Source organism: Xenopus laevis, chromosome 1S (genome assembly GCF_017654675.1).
Source record: "Xenopus laevis strain J_2021 chromosome 1S, Xenopus_laevis_v10.1, whole genome shotgun sequence".
In the NCBI taxonomy this organism is placed as follows: Eukaryota; Metazoa; Chordata; class Amphibia; order Anura; family Pipidae; genus Xenopus; species Xenopus laevis.
The window spans coordinates 141,621,902-141,645,636 of NC_054372.1; the positions used below are offsets into that span (position 1 = coordinate 141,621,902).

The 23,735-nt window shown below is 39.6% G+C and overlaps 1 protein-coding gene across 3 annotated transcripts; it reads left to right on the forward strand.

Moving 5' to 3' along the window:
- Positions 1-10,925: 10,925 nt before the first annotated feature.
- On the forward strand, positions 10,926-22,737 carry adora2a.S (adenosine A2a receptor S homeolog). Of its 3 annotated transcripts, NM_001092642.1 has the most exon segments (4): positions 12,974-13,172; positions 16,835-17,381; positions 21,365-21,533; positions 21,631-22,737. In NM_001092642.1, coding segments are annotated over 3 exon segments (534 nt in total). In that variant the 5' UTR covers positions 12,974-13,172; positions 16,835-17,031; the 3' UTR covers positions 21,646-22,737.
- Positions 22,738-23,735: the final 998 nt, after the last annotated feature.

Below are 23,735 nucleotides of genomic sequence, written 5' to 3' on the forward strand. Positions count from 1 at the left end.
TTGGATTAGCTCATTAAGCCTTGAACTTCATAGGCAGGTGTGTCCAATTATGAGAAAAGGTATTTAAGGTGGCCAATTGCAAGTTGTGCTTCTGTTTGACTCTCCACTGAAGAGTGACAGCATGGGATCCTCAAAGCAACTCTCAAAAGATCTGAAAACAAAGATTGTTCAGTATCATGGTTTAGGGAAAGGCTACAAAAAGCTATCTCAGAGGTTTAAACTGTCAGTTTCAACTGTAAGGAATGTAATCAGGAAATGGAAGGCCACAGGCACAGTTGCTGTAAAACCCAGGTCTGGCAGGCCAAGAAAAATACAGGAGCGGCATATGCGAAGGATTGTGAGAATTGTTACAGACAACCTAAAGATCACATCCAAAGACCTGCAAGAACATCTTGCTGCAGATGGTGCAATTTGCACAAAGAACATCTGTATGGCAGGGTGATGTGAAAAAAGCCCTTTCTTCACTCAAACAGTCGCTTGGTGTATGCAAAAGCTCATTTAGACAAGCCACAGACATTTTGGAACAAAGTGCTTTAGACTGATGAGACAAAAATTGAGTTATTTGGTCATAACAAAAAGTGCTTTGCATGGTGGAAGAAGAACACCACATTCCAAGAAAAACACCTGCTACCTACTGTCAAATTTGGTGGAGGTTCCATCATGCTGTGGGGCTGTGTGACTAGTTCAGGGACTGGGGCCCTTGTTAAAGTCGAGGTTCGGATGAATTCAACCCAATATCAACAAATTATTCAGGATAATGTTCAAGCATCAGTCACAAAGTTGAAGTTACACAGGGGTTGGATATTCCAACAAGACAATGACCCTAAACACACTTCGAAATCTACAAAGGCATTTATGCAGAGGAAGAAATGCAATATTCTGGAATGGCCGTCACAGTCTTCGACTTGAATTACATGGCTGTCCATGATCGGCAGCCATCTAATTTAACTGAACTGGAGAGATTTTGTATGGACTAATGGTCAAAAATACCTCCATCCAGAATCCAGGCACTCATCAAAGGCTATAGGAGGTGTCTAGAGGCTCAACTAAGTATTGGTGTAATATCTCTGTTGGGGTGCCCAAATGTATGCACCTAATTTTGTTATGATGCATATTGCAAATTTTCTGTTGATCCAATAAACGTTGTCACTGCTGAATCACCAAGGTTTCCATAAGGCATGTTCTATATTAAAAGGAAGTTGCTACTTTGAAAGCTCAACCAATGAAAAACAAAACTCCAAAGAATTAAGAAGGGTTCCCAAACTTTTTCACATAACTGTATATTGATATATAAGGGCTAGACAGATTGTAGGAAGCTCCTGTGAATTCTCACACGCAAGGCCTGAGACTGTCTACTCTGAATCCTTGCCAGGAAATTGTCAGAGGGAATTAGGAAGGTTTATTTTGGATTATCTAAAATGAACACACATCAAGCTACTCCATTCCCTCATCCATGCTGGTGTGATTGTACAATTCACTCATTGTGTAGTTACCCTCCCCCACTATGATACATATACACTCACAGTATATTTATATTTTTAAGGGACAGACATTCCACATTTTGACCAAGCTAAAAAGCATACCAAGCTGTTGCATGTCACCATCATCAAAATAAAATTTATATTAGTTCTTGAAAGCAGTGAGCAATGTTTAGCAAAGACAAAGGCAAAGCTGGAAAGTTTGTAAGCACATTCAGCACTAGCAATGCAGCACCCCCCCCCCCCGACCAGCTCCGGCATTTGGAAAAGTAAGTGTTGGTTGTGAGAAGGACGGCATCTGAAAGTCCCGTGATATACCCCTGTTTGGTTCCCAAATGTTTTAAATATACTATAACTCTGGAGTATTTAAACTGCTTTACCAAGCCTCTATCATAATTTTCGGTTTTTCAGGATCACATATAACTGATTGGCTGTAATACAAGTTGGCGGTGTTTATTTTTTCCAGCAAAAAAAAAAAAAAAACCACAACAAACCATGATTTTAATTACAATCTGAACTTGTATAAGGATAACTGTTTTTGCTGGCAAAAGCCAGTTGAAAAGGAGCGAGGGACACAGCACAGCATTCTCTAAAGCCCAGTTTACAAAAAAAGTGTCTGAATTAAAGCAGTTCTGCAAAGTAGAGAATGCTGGCTGCAATTATTGCTGCTTAAGGCGGTGCACTTATTACCTTTATGTGTTTACTCAAGTTCCTTTTGTCTAATATTATATTTTGTTTTAACAGAACCACTCGGTGATTAACATGGGAGAGATAAGGAAGGGAGGTGCATACTTTTTCACATTGCTATATACGTATAATATGCTAATAAATACTGAATGGTACTTACTACGTGTCTCTTTAAAATGGGAGTTGTTCTGGTAAGGTATAAATGTGACTTGTCAGGGTTGGTTGTTCAGCAACTATATAATGCAATATACTACATAATATACACTAATCTAACGTCTCATTCTCAAACCTCCCACACGTATTGCCACGGTTGGGCACTAGTTTTGTGGATCAGGCCTGGTTCACTATTAGTGTTTCAATACAATGTATAGGTGTTCAGTGGGATTAAGGTCAGGGCTCTGTGCAGGCCAGCCAGCGTTGTCCACTCCCATCTCAAACCTTTTCTGTACAGACCTCACTTTGTGTATAGACTATGGCATTATTGTACTGAAACAGGGAAGAGTCTTCCCCCAAACTGATTCTACAAAATAGGGAGCACAGAATTGTCCAGAATGTTATTGTTCACTGAAGCCTTAAGATGTGCTTTCAGCAGAATCGGGGGACCAAGCCTAAACATGGAAAACAGCCCCATTATTATCTGTTCTACCAAACGTTACCAAAAGCATCATACATTCAGGCTGGTAGTGCTCTTCTGGCATCTTCCAAACCTAGACTTTTGTGTCAGACTGCTGGGTGGTAAACTAGCAGCAATTGTTCTAACTGAGAATGCCATTTTGGATGGACTGTTTTGGAACTTATGTCTCAAACCGTCTGGATTCTTTTGGCCATATAGTATATCTTAGAGAGATGTCAAGATACAACACTCTCACTGGTGTTCAGTTTTCTGTTAAACTATAAAACAAAATGAATATTTCTTGTGTACCGTTATAACTGTCTATTATTAAGTCATGGTAGTGACTAAAAATACTGTAATATAATATGAAAAGCTTTGATCTCCTTTTAAGTTAAAATAAGGGCTGGAACTAGAGGTAGGCAGAAGAGGCATGTGCCAAGGCCACAATAGTGGCAGGATGCTAGGCACGTACTTCTCCTACCTGCAGGGCTAGAACTATCTAGATAGAGAACTAGATATATATATATATATATATATATATATATATATATATATATATATATAAAACAACGAAAAACCGCACACACAGGACTTATAAGGTGCAAAAAATAAAAAAGATTTATTGCAACGTTTCAGCTCATGTACTCGAGCCTTCTTCAGGTGGTGTGTACAGTGAGAATCTCACTGTACACACCACCTGAAGAAGGCTCGATTACCTGCACCCAGGCAATTGCCTATGTACTAGAGTGCTCCAGCTACATGAAAGAGTATATATATATATATATATATATATATATATATATATAAAATCATATCCAGATCATGGGGGTGAATTAAATATGTGTAGAAGTAATTTGTATTTTAAATTATCTTCCAAAAAGTCCCATTAATTGACCTCAAAAAGCGGATCATTCGCATTCTGGGCTAGTCCACAATTCACTAACAACTATGACAATGAAGCTACTCTTATAATTAGTGGCTTTTAAATTGATAAAGACTCACAACAGTTGTGTTTAAGGACAAACTGTTGCCACAACTTGAGTCCCCTGCTCAATCTCTTGTGATTGTAATACACAAACATTTCCCACCCACTCTCTGTGATTGCAGCCCACAGTTGCTATGATAACACAGCGTTTCACTTTCTAACCAAAAATCATAGGTGGATCAATCAAAAGTGCAAACATACCTTTTATGCCAGCTTGTCTTCAGCTGAGATATACCCAGTGTTATTTAAGGCAAGCCTGTATTAAAAATTCAATTGTCTTAGGCTAAATGTAAATTAATGGGGTAATGATCCTTTTAATTACATAAACTTCCTTCCTGTAACTGACTTGCTCTTAGAAAAAATATATATTTGGAAAAATTACAAAGAAGAGTGAAGAGTGAATGGAAATCAATAAAGAGGTGGGGGGAAAGGAAAGGCTGGCACTCCAGAATCCTCACAAAGAATAAGAAATGCCAGATATATAAAGTTTGTTCTCGGTTGTCTGCATTTAATCTGTCTTGTCAGTAAAAAGTAATTGAATCCATGACTTGTGGTCAGTATCTCCTTGTGGGTATGGGAAAAAAAAACCTTTTTTTTTTTTTTTTTATGAGGACTTGTTTCTGTTGAATGACGTTCTATTTTAATTATCATGGAACCAAGAGACCATTAGGCAAAGGAAATAAAATAAGGGGGAAGAAAACAAAAATATGGTTTTCATAAAATATACAGCAGCCCATCTTTTCAGAAACAAGTGTATGGACTGAACTACAGTATATAAAGAGAGATATCCATATACTGTAGTTCTTGTCTTTACCCAATGGTCTTATTGAAAACTAGTAAGGTGCAGTATTTCTAAGCTTTCCCCCACAGTTGCTGGAGTTGTCCTTATGGGTGGGAAAATAAGGTCTAATAAATTGGCCTAATAAAAGAAAACAGAATTCTAAGCAACTCTTCAATATATATTTATTAAAAATGTACAGTGCTTTTAAAGGTATTTGTAAATACAATTGCCGTTGAAAGCAGCATTTGCCTAACTGGTTGTTACTTTATAAACAATGTTGCAAATGTCTTAGTTTCCCCAGCAAAGACAGGTCTGTTGATCAGCTGCCATGTCTTACATTGTACATTTATCATTACAGTTATAAAGCTAATAAACCTCGAGATTAGTACATTAAGGGGCACATTTACTAGGGGTCGAATATCGAGGGTTAATTAACCCTCGATATTCGACTATCTAAGTAAAATACTTTGAATATCGAAGTCAAAGGATTTACCGCATTTCGTTCTATCGAAGGAAAAATCGAACAATTCGAAGGATTTTAATCCATCGATCGAAGGATTTTCCTTCAATCAAAAAAAGATTAGAAAGCTTATGGGGACCTTCCCCATAAGCTAACATTGGTGCTCGGTAGGTTTTAGGTGGCGAAGTAGGTAGTCGAAGGTTTTTTTAAAGAGACAGTACTTTGACTATTGATGATTTTTACTTCGAATCGTTTGATTCGAAGTTGTAGGGGCCCATTTACTTAGTTCGAGTGAAGGAATAGAGGAAAAAAAGTTTGAATTTCAAATGGTTGAATATGGCTACTTCGACCATCGAATGGGCTACTTTAACCTTCGACTACGACCTTCGACTTCGAATAGAACGATTCGAACTAAAAATCTTTGACTATTCGACCATTCGATAGTCGAAGTACTGTCTCTTTAAAAATTTCTTCGACCCCCTAGTTCGCCACCTAAAACCTACCAAGGCCAATGTTAGCCTATGGGGAAGGTTCCCATAGGCTTCCTAACAATTTCCCGATCGAAGGAATATCCTTTGATCGATGGATTAAAATCCTTCGAATCGTTAGATTCTAAGGATTTAATCGTTTGATCGAACGATTATTCCTTCGATCGTAGGAATAGCGGTAAATCCTTTGTCTTCGATATTCGAAGTCGAAGGATTTTACTTTGACGGTCGAATATCGAGGGTTAATTCAACCCTAGGTAAATGTGCCCCGTAGTCGAAGGTCGAAGTAGCCAAAAAAACACCTCAAAATTCAAAGTATTTTTTATTCTAATCCTTCACTCGAGCTTAGTAAATGTGCCCCTAAGTATAGTGCAGCGTTTCTGGAAATGTTTTTTAGGGTTTAGTTCTCTAGTTAAAGTCAGCTTTATGAATGAAATGAAACATAGCTATAAACTGTAAACAAACATTTTGTATGTCCCAATAATATGGTGCTAGTGATATCTCCTTTCCCTTGTAGTACCCACAAGGTACAATTCATATGTTTTTTTAAAAAATATATTTTTATTTGTATAAGCATCCAATATAATTCACAGCAGTACACATTTGAAATTATTGATAATTATAAATAGTTCCAGTGTGTATTAGATTTAAATCTGATGGGAAATAATCCCAGTATCTGGTCACATTAACATAGCGTTATATTCTAAAATCCGTTAGCACCTCTGAAGAGGTACAAGTCATGTTTAAATGGGAATTTATGTTTTTACTTATGTTTTTACTTTGCCTTGTACACTGACTGTGCTTCTCACAGTTGCAGTTGAACTCATTAGACACTTCCCTTCTAGGAAACAGTTTCCATGAGGTCCTTCACTTGCGCAGTATGGAAATAAATTTTAAAACTTTAAAGTGGACCTGTCACCCAGACATAAAAAGCTGTATAATAAAAGTACTTTCAAATTTAACATGAAATCCAAATTTTGGATGCCTTCCGCATACAGGCGGGGCAGGTCTATTATCCAGAATGCTTGGTACTTGGGGTTTCCAGATAAGGGGTCCTTCCGTGATTTGGATCTCCATACCTTTAGTCTAATAAAAATCATTTAAGCAAAACCATCGGGATTGTTTGACTACCAAACACCAAACTTTAGCTGGGATTAAGTATAAGATAAAAAAAAATTATTTTTCTGCTTAATATGAAATCTATGGGATATGACCTTCCTGTTATTTGGACCTTTCCGAGTTAAGCGTTTTATCAATAAGAGTTTTCTGGATAAGGGATCCAATACCTGTATTATTTTTTGATGAAAGTGTGCCTACAAGCCTACCTTGTTTTAAACAAAGGTGTTGAATGAAGTGTGTTTTTTTATCTGCTGCTGCTGTTGCTGGCTTATTATTATTATAAATACCATGCTTGGATGGAATTAAAAATCTCACATCTTAATTCTCATTTTTTTGAATGTAAAAAAATATACTGACTTTCGATTTGTCCTTACAGCTGTGCAGCTTCACGGGCGGTGTTTGTGTCTGAGCCCCTAAGGGCTATTCCACACGGGGAGATAGCGACGCGTTTGCGCCAGGCTTTTTCAGGCGACTGTTGAAAAGCGCATCGCCTCGTGTGGTTAGCACAGGCGTTTTTACATAGGCGCCCATACAAAACTGTCGCCTGCGCCGGTCGCGGCGACTGTCGCGGCGCTTTGTCGCTGCTACCGCAAACGCGTCGCTATCTCCCCGTGTGGACTAGCCCTAAAGGAGACAAAATAATTATTAACGCCATAAACCAGCTCAACTGTGCCTAATACAATTGACTTATTTTTCTCTCCTTTCTTTCAGAGGTGTCTCATTGCTATTTCATATCCCAGCTCACAGTATAGCACTGGGAATGTGAGCAGACACTCTGTGAATTGGATATGTTCACACAAATATGTAGTATAGAAGAGATGCAATCCTGGCGACTGTCAGAAGCAGCATGGGTGAAAAGCCTAGATATAAAAGCAAGACTGAAAAAAATTACACTCTACACAATAGTTAACTACAACTAATGGACAACAGGTTTTCATCAATCCTATAATTTGAAAAATGGTTAATTCTTCCAATTTAGAGAACACTGGGTACTTCTTGGATATGGCAGGCACCTTAGGAACAGCTCAAGCACAACAGGCAGCAGTAACTGTACAACAGAGTTCAGGGGCGCCATCTTCAGCCAATTTGGTAATCTTCGGGTCTTCTCCTGGTGCTTCAGCAATTTCTGTGAGTTTTGGCGCATGTGCAGTTGTCGCGAAACAGAAAATTGCTCCAACTGCTCAAGCGCCAATTTGGGACTTCTCGAAGATTACCGAAGAGAAGAAGATGGTGCCCGTGAACTCTGCTGGACAGAATCTTCACCGAGGGGTAAGTAAAGATTTAGAGGCATTTGCCTGGGGTAGCAGCTAGGCTGGGGGGGATGAGGGAGGGGGAATATGTAGGGTAGGGGTTTTTTAACTTTAGGGTTTGCTTCTCCTTTAAGGACATTGAGACAGTTTGAGCTACTAAAATGTCTTACCCTATTAAGGACATTGAGACATTTTTGCTTTGAACTACTAACAAATGCCTTAACCTTTAAAGGGTAAGACATTTGTTAGTAGCTCAAGGCACAAAATGTCTCAGTGTCCTTAATATATTGATAATGGGTTGAGTGCATCCTTGTATTTGTCTGTATGAATTTTGTGGTCACAGCCTCATTGCACCCCTGCTTAATTTTTAAAAAAAAATTTAGTGGTAAGTACAACTTTCCCTTGCTTGTTATAGCCCCTACAGATTAGCCCTAGCTAAGATTTCTTCTTTTCCTCATGATTCTATATCGGCCACAGGCATTGTCAAGCAGCAATGTATTAAATGTTAATGAGAATTTCAGATAAAGGGTAATTGGTTCTGTTTGACTTGCTGCACAGTGTTATGAGAGCCCTGTGTTGTGTGCACAATAGAGCCCCATAGTTAACTTCTGCCATAGGCGTGCTGTAAGTCCTGGCATTTCAAGTATACAGCATCCCACCAGTCCACTAATTAGTGACTGTCTATGGCATCTTATAGCAGACCCTCTGGCATTTACCAGAATCCATAGATTGCCAGTCTGGGCCCTGATAGGGTTAAAAGTACAAAAAATGGTGCTTTGTGCTCTGCCCCGTTGATCATGAATGAGGCCCTATGTTGAAAATTGTCCAGAGCTCCAGGATTCCACCATCCAGGACTGACTGACAATTATTTTTTCTGAAGTGATGAAATTCATTTTTCTTGAAACTATACGACTTACATTAAAGGAAAACTATACCCCCAAAATGAACACTTAAACAACAGATAGTTTACATAATATTAAGTGGCATATAAGAATCTTAACAAACTGGAATATATATTTAAGTAAATATTTCCCTTTTACATCTCTTGCCTTGAACCACCATTTTGTGATAGTCTGTGTGCTGCCTCAGAGATCACCTGACCAGAAATACTACAACTCTAACTGTAACAGGAAGAAGTGTTGAAGCAAAAGACAGAACTCTGTCTCTTAATTGGCTCATGTGACCTAACAAGTATGGTTCTTTGTATGTTTGTGCGCACAGTGAATCATACGATCCCAGGGGGCGGCCCTTATTTTTTAAAATGGCAATTTTCTATTTATGATTACCTATTCTCACATACTACTAGAAAAGTATATTATTATGAAAATGGTTTATTTACATGATGCAGGGTTTTAGATATGAGCTGTTTTATACGATATCTTTTTATCGAGACCTACAGTGTTTGGGGGGTATAGTTTTCCTTTAATATATTGTTTTTAGGCAAAATAAATACTTTAATTTTAGATGACAGTATTTATTTTACTCTTATTACTTCTCAGCGGCCATATTAACGGAGCAGTAACCTCAAAATATGAAAGTGTTCTAAAGTAATACAAATATAATGCATTGAAATGCATTCAGAAACGCTGCTAATGTTCATATAAATAAGCTACTGTGTACTAATAGGGGCAGCCATTCAAAGTTGAAAAGGCTCAGGTCACACAGCAGACAGCAGATAAACTCTGTGGAATATAATGGTGTTATCTGTTATCCACTGTTTAACCTGTGCCATATAGCCTTTTTTCAATTTCCGCCATTGCTACACAGCAGCTTGTTTATATGAACTATAGTAGTATTTCTGAAGCAAACACAACCAGTGTAGGGCAATGTTACATTATATTGTCATTACTTTCAAACACTTTCATTTTTTACTGTTACTGTTCCCTTAAGGAATTCGTTTTTTTTTCTCCAAATGTTCGGGCAGGATATATGCAAAACAGCAAAGCCCAAAAAAGGTGGCACTAATGAGAACAAGTAGATTTGGATGAATCAGGGGTCTGCTTGCGTATAACTGGGTGTGTTCAATGTGGATTGGGGTGTGCATCAAAATGTTCCAGTTTTGTAATTCAGTTAACCCCTGGCTCACAATCATCGCCTAAAAACCCATGATGTGTATTAGTGTTAGTATTAAATGTTATATAGAGTTGACTATTGTATTAAGATGTGTATTTCATGCTTGTGCATATAATGTTCAATGTCACTCTATAAATACAAATTATTAATAAAAATAATATTAATAACTGTACAGCACAGTTTGCCTTTAAAAATAATGATAACACATGAAGGTACAGTGTACACCTTTCTCTTTTTTGTGTCTATTGTTGTTTAAAATGCAATAAAACAAAATAAAACCTTTAAAAAAATAAATAATGATTACAAAAAATAAGGTTTTGTATCATGCTTTGTCCAAAATATGTAAGCTCACGCGCCACGTTAAGGCCCCTCATTGTATGTGAGTCATACACTATCAGTGAGCATTCTAAGTTTGTAGTGCATGTAAATTAAAGTCCCCTAGTAACCAATGTAACTGAGTAGTAAGACCATTGTGTATATTAATATTAATAACTGTATTTGTATTCATCAGTTATACCCATTTAACCTAACCTTGTGCTTACGTTTTTGACATACAAATGGCACAAATGCCCACCAGGATAAGGAGCTCACCATCCTGAATCATTGTTGAATTAAATAGAAATGTCAGAAAGAGAGACCTCTACCATATAGCTATTTTAATGTTACTTTGAATTACTTTCTGTTGGAAAGAATAGGGCTCGGGGTTAGGGCCCCTACATAATTTCCCTTGAGGGTTTGTTACGATTTTCTCAAGTATCATTATAAAGCAGTACGTGCAACTTCCCAGGGCATGATTAGTACTTTTTTTCTTCTTTTGTCTACAGGTTTTACTTCACCAAGCAACTTATAACATGTTGCAGCTTGTTCTGCTAACCAAGGATTGTTGAGCGACCCATTCCTTGACCCTGCCACACTGAAAGGGTTACAGATGTCATAAACTTAGTCTTTAGCTCTGTTTAGGCTGAGTCTGGACATGCCCCAGCAGGATGTACATTTAAGAAGTGGACATTCAGATTCCAGACCCTGGGGCGCTTCACATTCATTAATGTCACAATAGCCATTCACCTTTCTGTCCAAGACAACACAACTGTAACCTCTCCACCTTGGGCAGGGTGAGGACTACAGGCACTGACACTTAGATATTCTACAGCCAGAGGAAAATATTCCAAGAGATGCCTTCCAGCAGGGTCGTGTGGATCAGGCTCCAGTGTGAGTGGAATCTTAAGCCTTTCATTAAATAGGAAACTCATATTCTCATATAAAGTGTGAAGGCTTTGTTGTTTATATTGGGGAGAGATTTAGTGCTGCAACTTTTCCTGACACAAGTGATGGGCACAAGCACATACTAAGAATTAATCAAATTGTCTAAACGACTCCACGTGTGATGTGGACAGTGTCGGACTGGCCCAACGGGACACCAGGAAAACTCCCGGTGGGCCCAAGTGTCAGTTGACCCTCGTGCTGCAAAACATTTGGCCTATATCATGGCCATTCCCTATTTTTATGAGAAAAAAGAGACTAAATAGATAGAATAATAGTTTATAGTATGTAAAGAAAAGAGACTAGGAAAATAGAGGTTGAGTGAGGAGAGAAAGAATAAAACTGAGGCTGTTTTTTTTGGGTGGGCCCCTGATCTAAGGTGGGCCCCTGGTGTCCCAGTCCAATACTGGATGTGGACCTCTCTCCCAATTTGTGTAAAATAAATTCTGGGACTGGACCCAAAAAAACTGCTGCCACTTTGCACCCTGTGCTCTTGCCCAACCCTAGTTAGAACTCTGTTCAAGGAAGGGTCATTTAAACTGTTTGAACAAGCAAGTTGAACCTGCAACCTTAGTTTAGAATGAAATTATTTCCACTTCTGGAAGTGCTGATATATTGTGCTTGCCCCTGTTCTTCCTATTGTGTAATGGCCACCCTGTAGGGCCCTCTAAGCAGGGACCAGGCCAGTCAACCCGGCTTATACCTCCCAATAAAGACAGCTGAGACAGTAGGAAAGCAGTAGAATCAGGCTAAAGCAAGCGTTATAATCTCTGCCCTGCCTCATCCTGTGTTTCTACCAGGCCATTACCCTCTGTCAGAGTTAATGATAGATACAGCATCAGATGACACATAGGTAGGGTGAGAATATAAAAAATGAAATAATTGTTTCTACTGTGTTTGGTAGTGCTACTGATAACTATAATTGGATAATAAAGCAGAATTCATTGCAATAAACATCTTTTGTAATAGTGCCCCCCCCCCTTTCCCAAGATGGTTGAATCATAGGCCTTTTCTGCCCATCCCTAGTTTATACCATTCCAGGAGGATAGTATCCCATTGGCAAGATGTAGACCCTGCTGAATTGTTTGCTATGCACAATATGCTGTCACTATATAAATAAAGGAAGAAAATTCTAATTAAAGTGGTACAGACCCCCCCCCCACCCTGCCCTTCATGAGAGGACGTGACTGATATTTCCAGTGAAATCTACTGAGAGTAAGGAGTTAATAAGTAGGGAGCAAGAGACTGAGCTATTGGTGTTGTACAGAGACCAGTGTCGGACTGGCCCACTGGGATACCAGGAAAACTCCCGGTGGGCCAGCCAGTGTCAGTGGTCCTCTTGCTCTTAACATTTGGCCATTCCCTATTTCTTAATAGAAACAATAGAAAGAATAGAATATAGTATAGTAGAGATAAAAGACTAGAAGAATAAATAGGTTGAGTGAAGAAAGGTGGAATAATAGTTTGGAAAATGGGCCCATGGTCTAAGGTTTTCTGGGGGGGCCCTGGTATCACAGTCCGACACTGACAGAGACCCCATGAGGTGGCAGCAGATGAAAAATGGGGTGTTGGGCACTGAGCTATGGAGGGCAAAGAATGTGTGAGAGAGACAGGAGAGCCGGTTGGATAAACAGTGAGAGAGAGTGTATGTGTGAGAGAGATATGAATGGGAAAGAGTGTATGGCAGAGATAAGGCTGGAGGGAAAGTACTGCGGAACCACACAGAGAACCTAATGGTGAGACACACACACAGAGCGACTGTCTCAGTTCGAGAGACAAGACGTGGGTCAGTTGGAGAGAGTACATGTCTGTTAGAAGAGGGACAGAGGACTGTTAGTGTGTTACACACAGGAGGGAGGGAGAAGAAAGAGGAGGGGGAGTCTCGGAGTGGGAGAGCGGTTCCCTCACTCACAGACACAAAGCTGCGAGACTGACTGAAGCGGCACAGAGCGAGTGGGAGAGACTGTACTTGTAGCAGGTGAGGCACGTGTCTGCTTGGGGCAGTTTGTTTGGGGTGCGACTGTCTGATTGTGAGGGACAATCAAATGGAAGAGACGAGTAGTTATACAGTTTATATGAACACGATGGGCGTCAGTATGTACTGCAATAATGATGCCGGCACTACAGCTCTTATTATTAAACGACATTAAACGCTGGGCTGCTGGGAGTTGCAGGTCAGTGAGAGCTGGGGAGTTACTGGTCCCTGATAGAGATGAGGGGATTAGGGGACGTGCATAAGTATGTTTAACAAATGAGATGTTTCCTATCCTGGCACTTGATAAGATCCTAACTACACAACATTTTATAATGAATTACAGCCTTATGGGGTTTCTCTAACAATGTATTTCTTGCAAAAGTGCTTTCCATGGACCTTGACCCTTAAAAAGCCACAAATATAATTTGCAGTTACTGGGGACATTTTATTCATAGAGGTCATATGTACAGTGTATAGATGTGCCCTGTGGTACAAGCTGAGAGCAGAATGTTATAGTGGCTAAAGGAATTGAGGAGCTTGGTTTATACACTCACATGTGAGTCAATAGTAATCGCTGGGTTAATTACACTTAGAAAAAGCCTTCGTCTGTGAATAATCTCTCCCGACCGATCCCGCCGGAGCCCATTGCACATCGTAATCGGATCGTTCGGCCAAATGGCCAAACGTTCAGATTACCCCCAATATAGCCATGCTCATTAATGGCATATCGGGGAAAGATCCGCTCGTTTGGCGATGTCGCCAAACGAGCGGATCTTTGCGTCTATGGCCACCTTAAGGCTGTCCTGAAAAGGGAAGACATGGTTCTGTATTCCAACCATAGCAAGTGGGGTACATTTATTGTTGCTAAGAGAGTAAAACTCCAAAGTGATAACCACAGGTGACCGCTGCACCTTCTTTCCTAGCTATGTTCCCCCAGTCAGCTGTGAAATTGCCATAGCAGGGCTATATGTCACTTACTGATATGGTGGGTATGGTGTTCATTATGGCAAGGAGGTGTTTTTGTTCAAATAACAGCAGCAGATGAAGTGGTGTGTGCAGTGTAGAGTGTACAGAGTCAGAAGAAGATGTCATGGAGAAGATGGATTTATTAGAGCGACATTATTGATGGAGATGAGTGCTACCAGGATATATAATGTGGACATTATGTTTATGGAATCTCCGTTGATGCTTCTATCTTTACACCTGAATATTGTACAGCAGTGCAGAATATGTTCGCACTTTCTAAATACACAATATTACATATTTACATAGGATCCTATACAGACAAACATTTTTCCTTTTTTGCCTCCAGGAATTTACTGATCCTGAAATGTTTGTTGTACTTCTTGACCTCCAGGAATACATGAAATAAAAGTTCTACTGTAATAGCTTTAAAGACTTTATTGAGGTCAGTTGTGGTGTATGATATGAAGTGTGGTGGAAACACAGTGTAGAGGATATATAGTGTAGTGGTATACTGAGGATATGGCTGAAGAAGGCTTTGTGTTATTATAATAATTTTGCAACTGAATGAATTTAGGAATGGTATATTTTAGAGTTTGTTGTGCATTTATTTCTGTTGCCTTTAAGTATCAGTTCATGTATTGTGTATATATAGGTCTAATGGGTGTGCCCTTAGGTTATCGTCAGGCTACATTGTGTTGGTCAATACATGTCTAGAAAATTGTCTCCATTTTCCTGCACATATCTGCACTGTGCACCTGCCTCTGCATATGATTGGGGCTGGTTGCTCTGTGCTGATAATGCGTCTGTAAGAAGATAGGGAGTGTGAACAGGAAAGACACACCAGGCAGTACTAAGAATCCCTTTGAATTCCAATTTTCTTTGGTCATTTCCAAGGCTTCCGGTGTCACGGATGGCCCAGATTTAAAAAAAAAAAAAAAGAAATTCAACAGCATCCAGATTTGGAATTTCTTTGACTAAGTCAGGACTTCCTGATTATCGCATGGAACAATAATTATTTGTATAGAAAGCAAACTACATGGCACTTTACAATGAGAACAAAAGGAAACTTGGATCAATTTGACAAACCAGGGGTGCTGACTGAAACAGGAATAGAGAACTGATTGTAAAGACAATTACATGTTTTGTCTTGATTTAAAGGACTAAGAACCATTGCTTGCCTCCCAACATTTGAAAAATGGAAAGAGGGACAAAAAGATCTGGTGCATGTAGCACAGTGACATTTTTTGACCACACCCATTTCATAGTCACGCGCCCTAATTACCATGTCCATTTTGCAAAATTTGGAAGGTTATGAAAGCTTGAACACATTTCTGGAAGTTTTAGGGCCATATTTTATGTGTTATAATGGTTTTGCCAAGTCTACCAAGAGTCCTGTTTATCTTTAATAGTTACAATTGTATCTTTGCTTATCATAAATTGTTACAAATGTATCTAGGTTCAGGGGCGGAGTGTTCTGGACTCTCTGGCAAAAAGCCTCTTATTTAATTAAGTTTAAGAAAATTTGTATCTCTTGCTCAGTGTCGGACTGGCCCGGCGGGAAACCGGGAAAAAAACGGTGGGCTCTGCCCCTCATGGGCCCCCATCGGGCCAGACCCCTCTTCTGATATAGGAATGGTAAAAAAAAAGTTTTCCTTCGGTGCCACGCAGCGCCGTCTGCGCATGCACGCCGCTGTTCGCGCATGTGCGCTGGGTGCGCATTCATGCGTGTGGCCCGATCGGCGCCTTACAGTAGGGGGGCCAGAGGGGGCCCTGGACAGCGGTCCCGGTGGGCTCCGGGCCCCCCAGTCCGACTCTGCTCTTGCTGATGTCAATGCAGGACATCAAAGAGAAACTTGGGACTTTTTAATAAAAATCAGGGACTTCAGGCTGAGCTGTTAAAATCATGACTGTCCCATAGAAAATGGGACATTTGGGAGGTATGCCATTGTGTTGGCTCCGGCTTCTTGTCTTTGCCCTCTTTGCCGAAATCCGCTGAGTTGTGTGTTTGTGCTGGAGACAACAAAGTGGTTCTAGAAGAGAAGAGGGAGGCTATGGCCAGCGGTAGGGGCTGAAATTGGCTTGCGTATTTGAACAGGCTGATTTTGGCCTGTGTGGGCCTAGCCTAAATCAATACACCAGCATCAACTAAGGGCCCACTGAGCTCTGACTTTTAAGAAACTGTTTCTGGAACTGGTTACCTTGCCCACATTTTGGGGGATTGCTCATTGTTCTTATGCTAATTTAGAGCTACCTGTGCACATGACCCTTTTCAGAAATCTTGGGGCCCCATGTAACTTATTACTTGGTACATGACTGTGATTGGTACATTGGCTCTTTGTAAGCACCAGAAGGTCCCAGTTTTAGCTTAGTGTCCCCTCAAGACCTAAAATTTGCTGGGTATCTCATTAGTTTGGCTTTCCACATAGTGGCAGTATTACCCGTATATAAAAGAATGTCTATTAAAAACCTCATCTATAATATTACCTTATGTTTTTTCTATGGGGATTAATGGGAATTACCCGCAAACATGGCACAGATCAGTGATTATTGCCTGAAAATGTTCCCATAGATCTTGTCATTGTGAAGTTTGGTTGTCTACTAATAGTGACTGATGACTGTATGTGGTTTTAACAATGATTTCTATAATAGTGACTGATGACTGTATGTGGTTTTAACAATGATTTCTATATTTGCCTTAGAAACTGCTTCAGAGAAGAACTTTACTTATACAGAGGGAAACCTATTGAGAGGCCAATAAAACACAGCACAAGAGAACATTGCGGATCAAGGTCTTTGTGGTTGAGCCCATTGCATACATCTCAACAGTGACACGTGTCTGAATTGCCGCTATGACCACTGAAGCGCCCCCACATTCTTACCCCAAACCACCATTACCATGGTAACGGTGTCAAATCAAAAGGACCCAGAGGACCTGGTTTATATAGTCCTTGAGGTGGCTATTGCTATTCTCTCCATTCTTGGCAACGTGTTGGTGTGCTGGGCCGTGTGCATCAACAGCAACCTTCAAAACGCCACCAATTATTTTGTGGTTTCGCTGGCAGCTGCAGACATTGCTGTGGGAGTTCTTGCCATCCCTTTTTCCATTGCCATTAGTACCGGATTTTGTGCAACATTTCATGCTTGTCTGTTTATTGCCTGTTTTGTTTTGGTGCTGACACAGAGTTCCATCTTCAGCTTACTTGCAATTGCTGCTGATCGCTACATTGCCATCCGAATCCCTCTTAGGTAAGGCTATATATATATATCTCTTTCCTACCATTTCATTTTTTATAATCCTTTGAAGCATCACATCAGCATTTCACTGCTTCCATTGAAAACTGGATCTCCATGATTATCCAATTTATTTGTTTAAAAATGCTTCTAGAGGCAAACAAGCAGAACTGAGATGTGGTGGCATTTTTATGCTTTATACAGGTATGGGATAGAGAAGCCTGTCAGGCCCAGACTGTCGGTTCTGGCAAATGACAGAGGGGCTGCTCTAAGATGCCATAGTAAGTCATTATTTAATGGGCTGGTGGGGGACTGGTTGGGCCTCTTTGTACCTGGAATACCAGGGCCTATTTTTTTACTCCCAGTCCAAACCTGAAGCCTGTTATACAGAAAGCTCAGAATTATGGAAGGCCATCCCCTATAAAGCTCATTCTCTGTAATAATAAAACTAAACTTAACTACATGAATCCATATTGATAGCAAAACAATTCTATGTATTTATTTGATGTTTAAACCATCTTTAAGAAACTTAAGGTATGATGATCCAAAATTTAGAAATGTAAAAAAAACAGGCCTATGTGGCATTTTCCTAAGGGACCATAAAATAATTATGCTGTGGGCCAAGTAACTTCTACTTACACCAATGTTTCTACTCTGTATTAATCTAAGCCAAAACACAAGTGTAAAAAGCAGACGGTTTAAATTACAAATGTCACAAAAACATGAAAATGATTCATTTAAAGGGTGTTTTCACCGTAACATTAACTTTTAAAGTGATATTTAGCCATAAAACGATTGACCTTAATTTTTTTATTATTTGTGGTTTTTTAATTGTTTAGCTTTTTGTTCTACAGTTGGGAATTTTAGAAGCTATTTCGTTGCTAGGATCCAAATTACCCTATCAACCAAGCAGTGGTTTAAATAAAAGACTTGAAAGGGCCTGAATAGAAAGATAAGTAATAAAAGTAGCAATAAAATAAAATTATAGCCATACAGAGCAATAGATTTTTGGCTGCTGGGGTAAGTGACCCCTGTTTGAAAGTATAAAAGAAGTAAAAGAAGAAGGCAAATCATTGAAAAACTATAATAAAAAAATAAAAACCAGTTGAAAAGTTGCTAAGAACTGACCATAGAATATAGTAAAAGTTAACTTACAGGTGAACTACCGCTTTAATTGGCATTCCAGTTATATGTATCATTATATGTAGAGTACTTTTGATTTTGTGTAAATGCAAGTGCAAAGAGCAATTCCATTCCAAGTGCAAAGAAAATTAAATTTTTTAGCTGGAAATTTGGCCCTGAAAAAAGTCATTTGATTCTGCACTAATGATCCTGCCCTTGGGGGTGAGGGGCGGAATGGGTCCAGAATCACCCCTCCTAGTTAAATTCCCTTTTCAAACTGAACAATAGGACTTAACTGAACAATTTAAGTCTGTTAAATGGTGCATATCAAGAACTCAGTTTTTTATAATGATCAGTAAATCTTTCCAGAGTTTATTGCCATGCCATATAATATCTTGTATTGCTCTCATTGCTACTGTCCTTGAGGCCCCATATACACTTGGCTGGCTACCGTTTGTTGGATCACAAAACCTTATGGCTTATGATTAATCTGTTTCTATCTGCTACTTGCACAGCAGGGGAAAAATGCTCAGATATAATTTTCTACGTCTGCTCCAGCACAAGTAAATTAGGCAGCTATTTGTGTAGTTTTCCAATTTACCACTGACTTAAAATCTGAATTGCATACAGATCCTAGAATCAATGCAAAACATCTTGAATGAAGGCTGATTACTTATATTCCTGCTCCTTTATAGCAGAACCACTGTTTTTTTTACAATTCACGGTATGTCAGCCCAGGACATGACCCTTCCAAGTTTTTACACTTTTTTTGAACCTCAAAATGCCCTATTTCCAATGCTCAATGGCCTGAATGTCTAGGCCCAGGTTACTGAGTACAGGAAGTTAAGTTGCTGGCTGCTTTAACCTGACTTCCTATGGGATTTCAGGCAGCTGTAGTGCCCAGCAAATAACAGGGGTCATTTACAATGCGCCACACAATGGGCAAAGTGCAAAAAAAGGACCAGGTGCAGATTTGCCCAGTGTTTATAAATGAGCATATATATGCAGTAAGTGCTAATGCTGTAAGAACAGGGCTTAGTGCAGTGATCCCCAACCAGCAGCTCGTGAGCAACATGTTGCTCCCCAACCCCTTGGATGTTGCTCTCAGTGTCCTCAAAGCAGGTGCTTATTTTTTAATTACAGGCTTGAGGCAAGTTTTGGTTGCATAAAAAACAGATGTACTGCCAAATCGAACCTCCTGTAGGCTGCCAGTCCATTTAGGAGCTAACAATAGCCAATCACAGCCCTTATTTGGCACCTCCCAGGAACATTTTACATTCTTGTGTTGCTCCCCAACTCCTTTTACATCTGAATGTTGCTCACGTTGCTTTATTCATTGGGAAGGTGCAAAACTGTGCTCCAGAATGGATGTGGTCGGGCAGGGCGACAAATGTGAAAAAGATCAGATTTTTTTGCATTTTGAAACCTACTCTTGTAATTGTAAATGACCCCTACTAAGCTCTTCACTGTAGTGCTGAGTCTCTAATCAGCAAAAGCAAAGCTAATTGAATGAGGGAGCACACACATCATTTACAGCACATCTTACTTGCTTCAACATCGCCACTGATATTTTTGGTGGCCCATTTTTGAAATTTTACCAAAGACATAGGTACAAGAATAGGTCAAAGCATACCTCCCAACTGTCCCCATTTCGACAGCTCAACCTGCAGTCCAGAATTATAACTGAAATGTCCTGACTTTCTCTTTGATCTACTGCACTGAACAGCCAGAAAAAAATATGTTTCTAAAACTTAATTGGCTTTTGGCATAGAGCCCAGAATACATGCAGGTGCACTTAGATACGTTTGTAACAATGTAAGATAAGCAAAGAAACAATTATAACAATTTAAGATAAGCAGGTCTCTTGGGGAAACTGTGACTTGCAGCTTAAAGGAGAACTAAACCATAAAAATGAATATGGCTAAAAATGCCATAATTCAATACTGAACTTACAGCCTAAAGTTTCAGACATAGCATAGCAATAGCAGCAATGATCCAGGAGTTCAAACTTGTCACAGGGAGTCACCATCTTGGAAAGTGTCTGTGACACTCCCATGCTCACTGGTCTCTGAGCAGCTGTTGAGAAGAGAAACTTAGGGGAAAGCTATCAAGCAGAAAACGAGGTTGGCCTGTAATAAAAGCTGATGCTACAATGCTGATTATTACATTTTGATGCTAGCTGCACTGGTTTCTGAGCTGCCATGTAGTAATTATCTGTATTAATTACTAATCAGCCTTATATTGGGACATTTGTATTTTATATGTACGGTATATTGCGAGTCGGTCCCTAAGCTCAGTAACTGACAGAAGCACAGAGCATGTGCAGTGAATCAGCAGAAAAGAAGATGGGAGCTACTGGGGCATCTTTAGAGACACAGATCTTTACTGATAAAGGGCTGTGGTTGCCTTGGGCTGGTACAGAAGCCCAAAACATAATGAACAACATTTCTAGCTTCTTCTTTAGTTAAGCTTTCGTTCTCCTTTAAAGGGCAATTCACCTTCATTAGCAAAACTGTTATAACACATAAAAACCACAGAAATGTGTTCAAACTTTCATAACCTGCCAAATTTTGTAAAATGAACATGGTAATTAGGGGTGTGGCCACAAAATGGGCATGGTCAAAAAATTGCCACGCTCCGTACAGCAAATCTTTTTGTCCCTCTTTTTCCAAAATGTTGGGAGATATGTCAAAGGTAATAGAAAAGTAAAGAGCAGAAAAGCAAGCTGTCAAATAAAGGGAAAATAAAAGAGAGGAGAGTTCACCCCTTTCACACACATTTAACCCATATCTTTACAAGGATGACAACAATGAATAAATGTTTTTTTTTTATATGTCCTGTGTTTATTTCCTTCAACCTTCTGTGTTTCCTTGCAGATATAACAGCTTGGTGACCAGTAGGAGAGCGAATGTTATTATTGCAGTTTGTTGGCTGCTGTCCTTTGTTATTGGACTTACTCCCATGCTGGGTTGGCACAAAGAGGTTCCTCCATCTGGAAACACAACTTGCCGCTCTCCTATGATAGAGTGCCTTTTTGAAAATGTGGTAACCATGGATTATATGGTATTTTATAATTTCTTTGCCTGTGTATTGGTACCGTTATTGCTGATGCTTGGCATCTACCTGCGAATTTTTATGGCAGCAAGACATCAACTAAAGCAGATGAAAATGAAAGCGACATATGGAGAACGCTCCCGTTCCACGCTGCAGCGGGAGGTCCATGCTGCCAAGTCTCTGGCGATCATTGTGGGGCTATTTGCTTTGTGTTGGCTGCCGTTACACATCATCAACTGTTTCACCCTGTTTTGTAAAGCCTGTGACCGTCCACCACTCTGGATTATGTACATTGCTATCCTACTTTCCCATGCTAACTCTGTGGTGAATCCACTCATCTATGCATATCGCATCCGCGAGTTCCGCCACACTTTTAGAAAGATCATTCGTCAGCATTTGTTTGGTCAGGGGCAACCTTTGAAGACTAGGACAGCCAGTGCAAAATCATTGACATATTATGGAGTAGATGAGGAGACAGGGATCACCCAAATTCGTTCCAATAGCTGCATTCTGGGTACTCACACCAATGGAAGCGTTTGTAAATTAAAGGAGGAGAACCGTCAAAATGGGTGCCCACCACAACACCAGGAGAAAAGGACAGAGAGTTATAGATGTTCTGGTCAAAAAAGGAGATGATGGAGATATCCTAACTGGGGTAACTCTCGGAAACCTCAAACCGACCCTTTGACTTTGCCTCTGGCCTGAGATTTGAGGGTGTTTAGCTCTCTTTATAGACTTGGTTCAAACAGATAAATGTTGTTTGAGAGTTTTTAAACTCAATTTATTTATAAAGCTGAATTTTACAAGTCATTATGTTTTATCCAGAAGACTTGTCACTGTGTTCCAAATGAGGCAGGTATGAGCCTAACAGAATTCCTGTATCACATATTGGACCTGGTGCTGAACTCTCTGATTTGTTTTATTGTTTCTTTTCCCCACACTGTATACTTGTTTTTTAATATTGTGTATTAAATATGTGCTCCAGGGAGCTACCTCTATCATGTCACTGTTTCTCATGGTTGCCCGTTGAGCAAGGTGTCTGTGCAATATATTGCCACATTGTTATTTAAAGGACCAAGGCTTCAATTGTCCCTGGTTATTTAAATCACCATTGCTTCCAGCCAAAGCACAGGCACATGAGCACCAGCTGGTGATTCAGAATAATTTTTCCCAAAATAAACATTTTCCCAAAGACCCCAAGGGAGACCCCTGGTCTCAGAGCAGGCTCACATATTTGTCTATTTGTTAAGGCTGCCAACAATGAAAAAAAAAACAATCTCAGCGACACTGCATTGCTGGGCTACATAAAACAACAACATCAACAACACATAGTCTTGAATTTGCTGAGTATGGAGTCACTATGCTATGTGTTTAGCAGTCTACCTGATTAAAGGACCAGTAATACCAGAAGAAAAGAAAAGGGATTCTATACATTTAAATATAATTTGTTGGTATCCTTCACTGGTGAAGACTGAGTGTTTAATCCAGAGGCTCAAATATAGTTGGTATAAATAATCTGTTGTGTAGGCATTATTGTGAAGTCTTAACCGCTCTGTACACTTCTCTATTATGTATTGTTATTCATAGAGACCTATGCAATTTCCTTGTGTGGATAGTAATAAGAGAGGGAGCTGCTTCCAGTGTCTTACAATGTAGAAAAAGCACATAGTCTAATAATTGAGATGTAGTATGGTTCTAAAGGTTTACATTTACACCACTGCAGCAAATGCAATGTAGTAAATATTATACTGCATATATATATGCAGTAAATGTTATATCACTAGTGAAAGGCACAATCTTAAGTAACAAGAATCGAGCTGGAAAAAAAAATATTAATCTCTAAACTGGTACGACATTCCCTGCTTGAACGGGGGACTGAATTTTGTGAAACATCGACTCTCGTATTCTTTTGACAAATAATACATTACAAGTCAAGATTTGGGGTACCAGTAGCAAAGCTCTTGTAGCTGGTTACATATAGATTCTATTTGATTCCCTGGTGTTAATTGAAATTCATTCTGAAGTCCATTTGGCCTTACCCAGGACATTTCTAGCTAGATCCATAGTGCCCATCTTGCCCTATCCTATTAAAAGATCCACTTTTCTGTGTTCTGTAGCCTGGGGATTGGTTTATACGTCAAGAGTGGGATAATCAGAGAAACCATTCATAGACATTTTACTCCTTAACTGCAC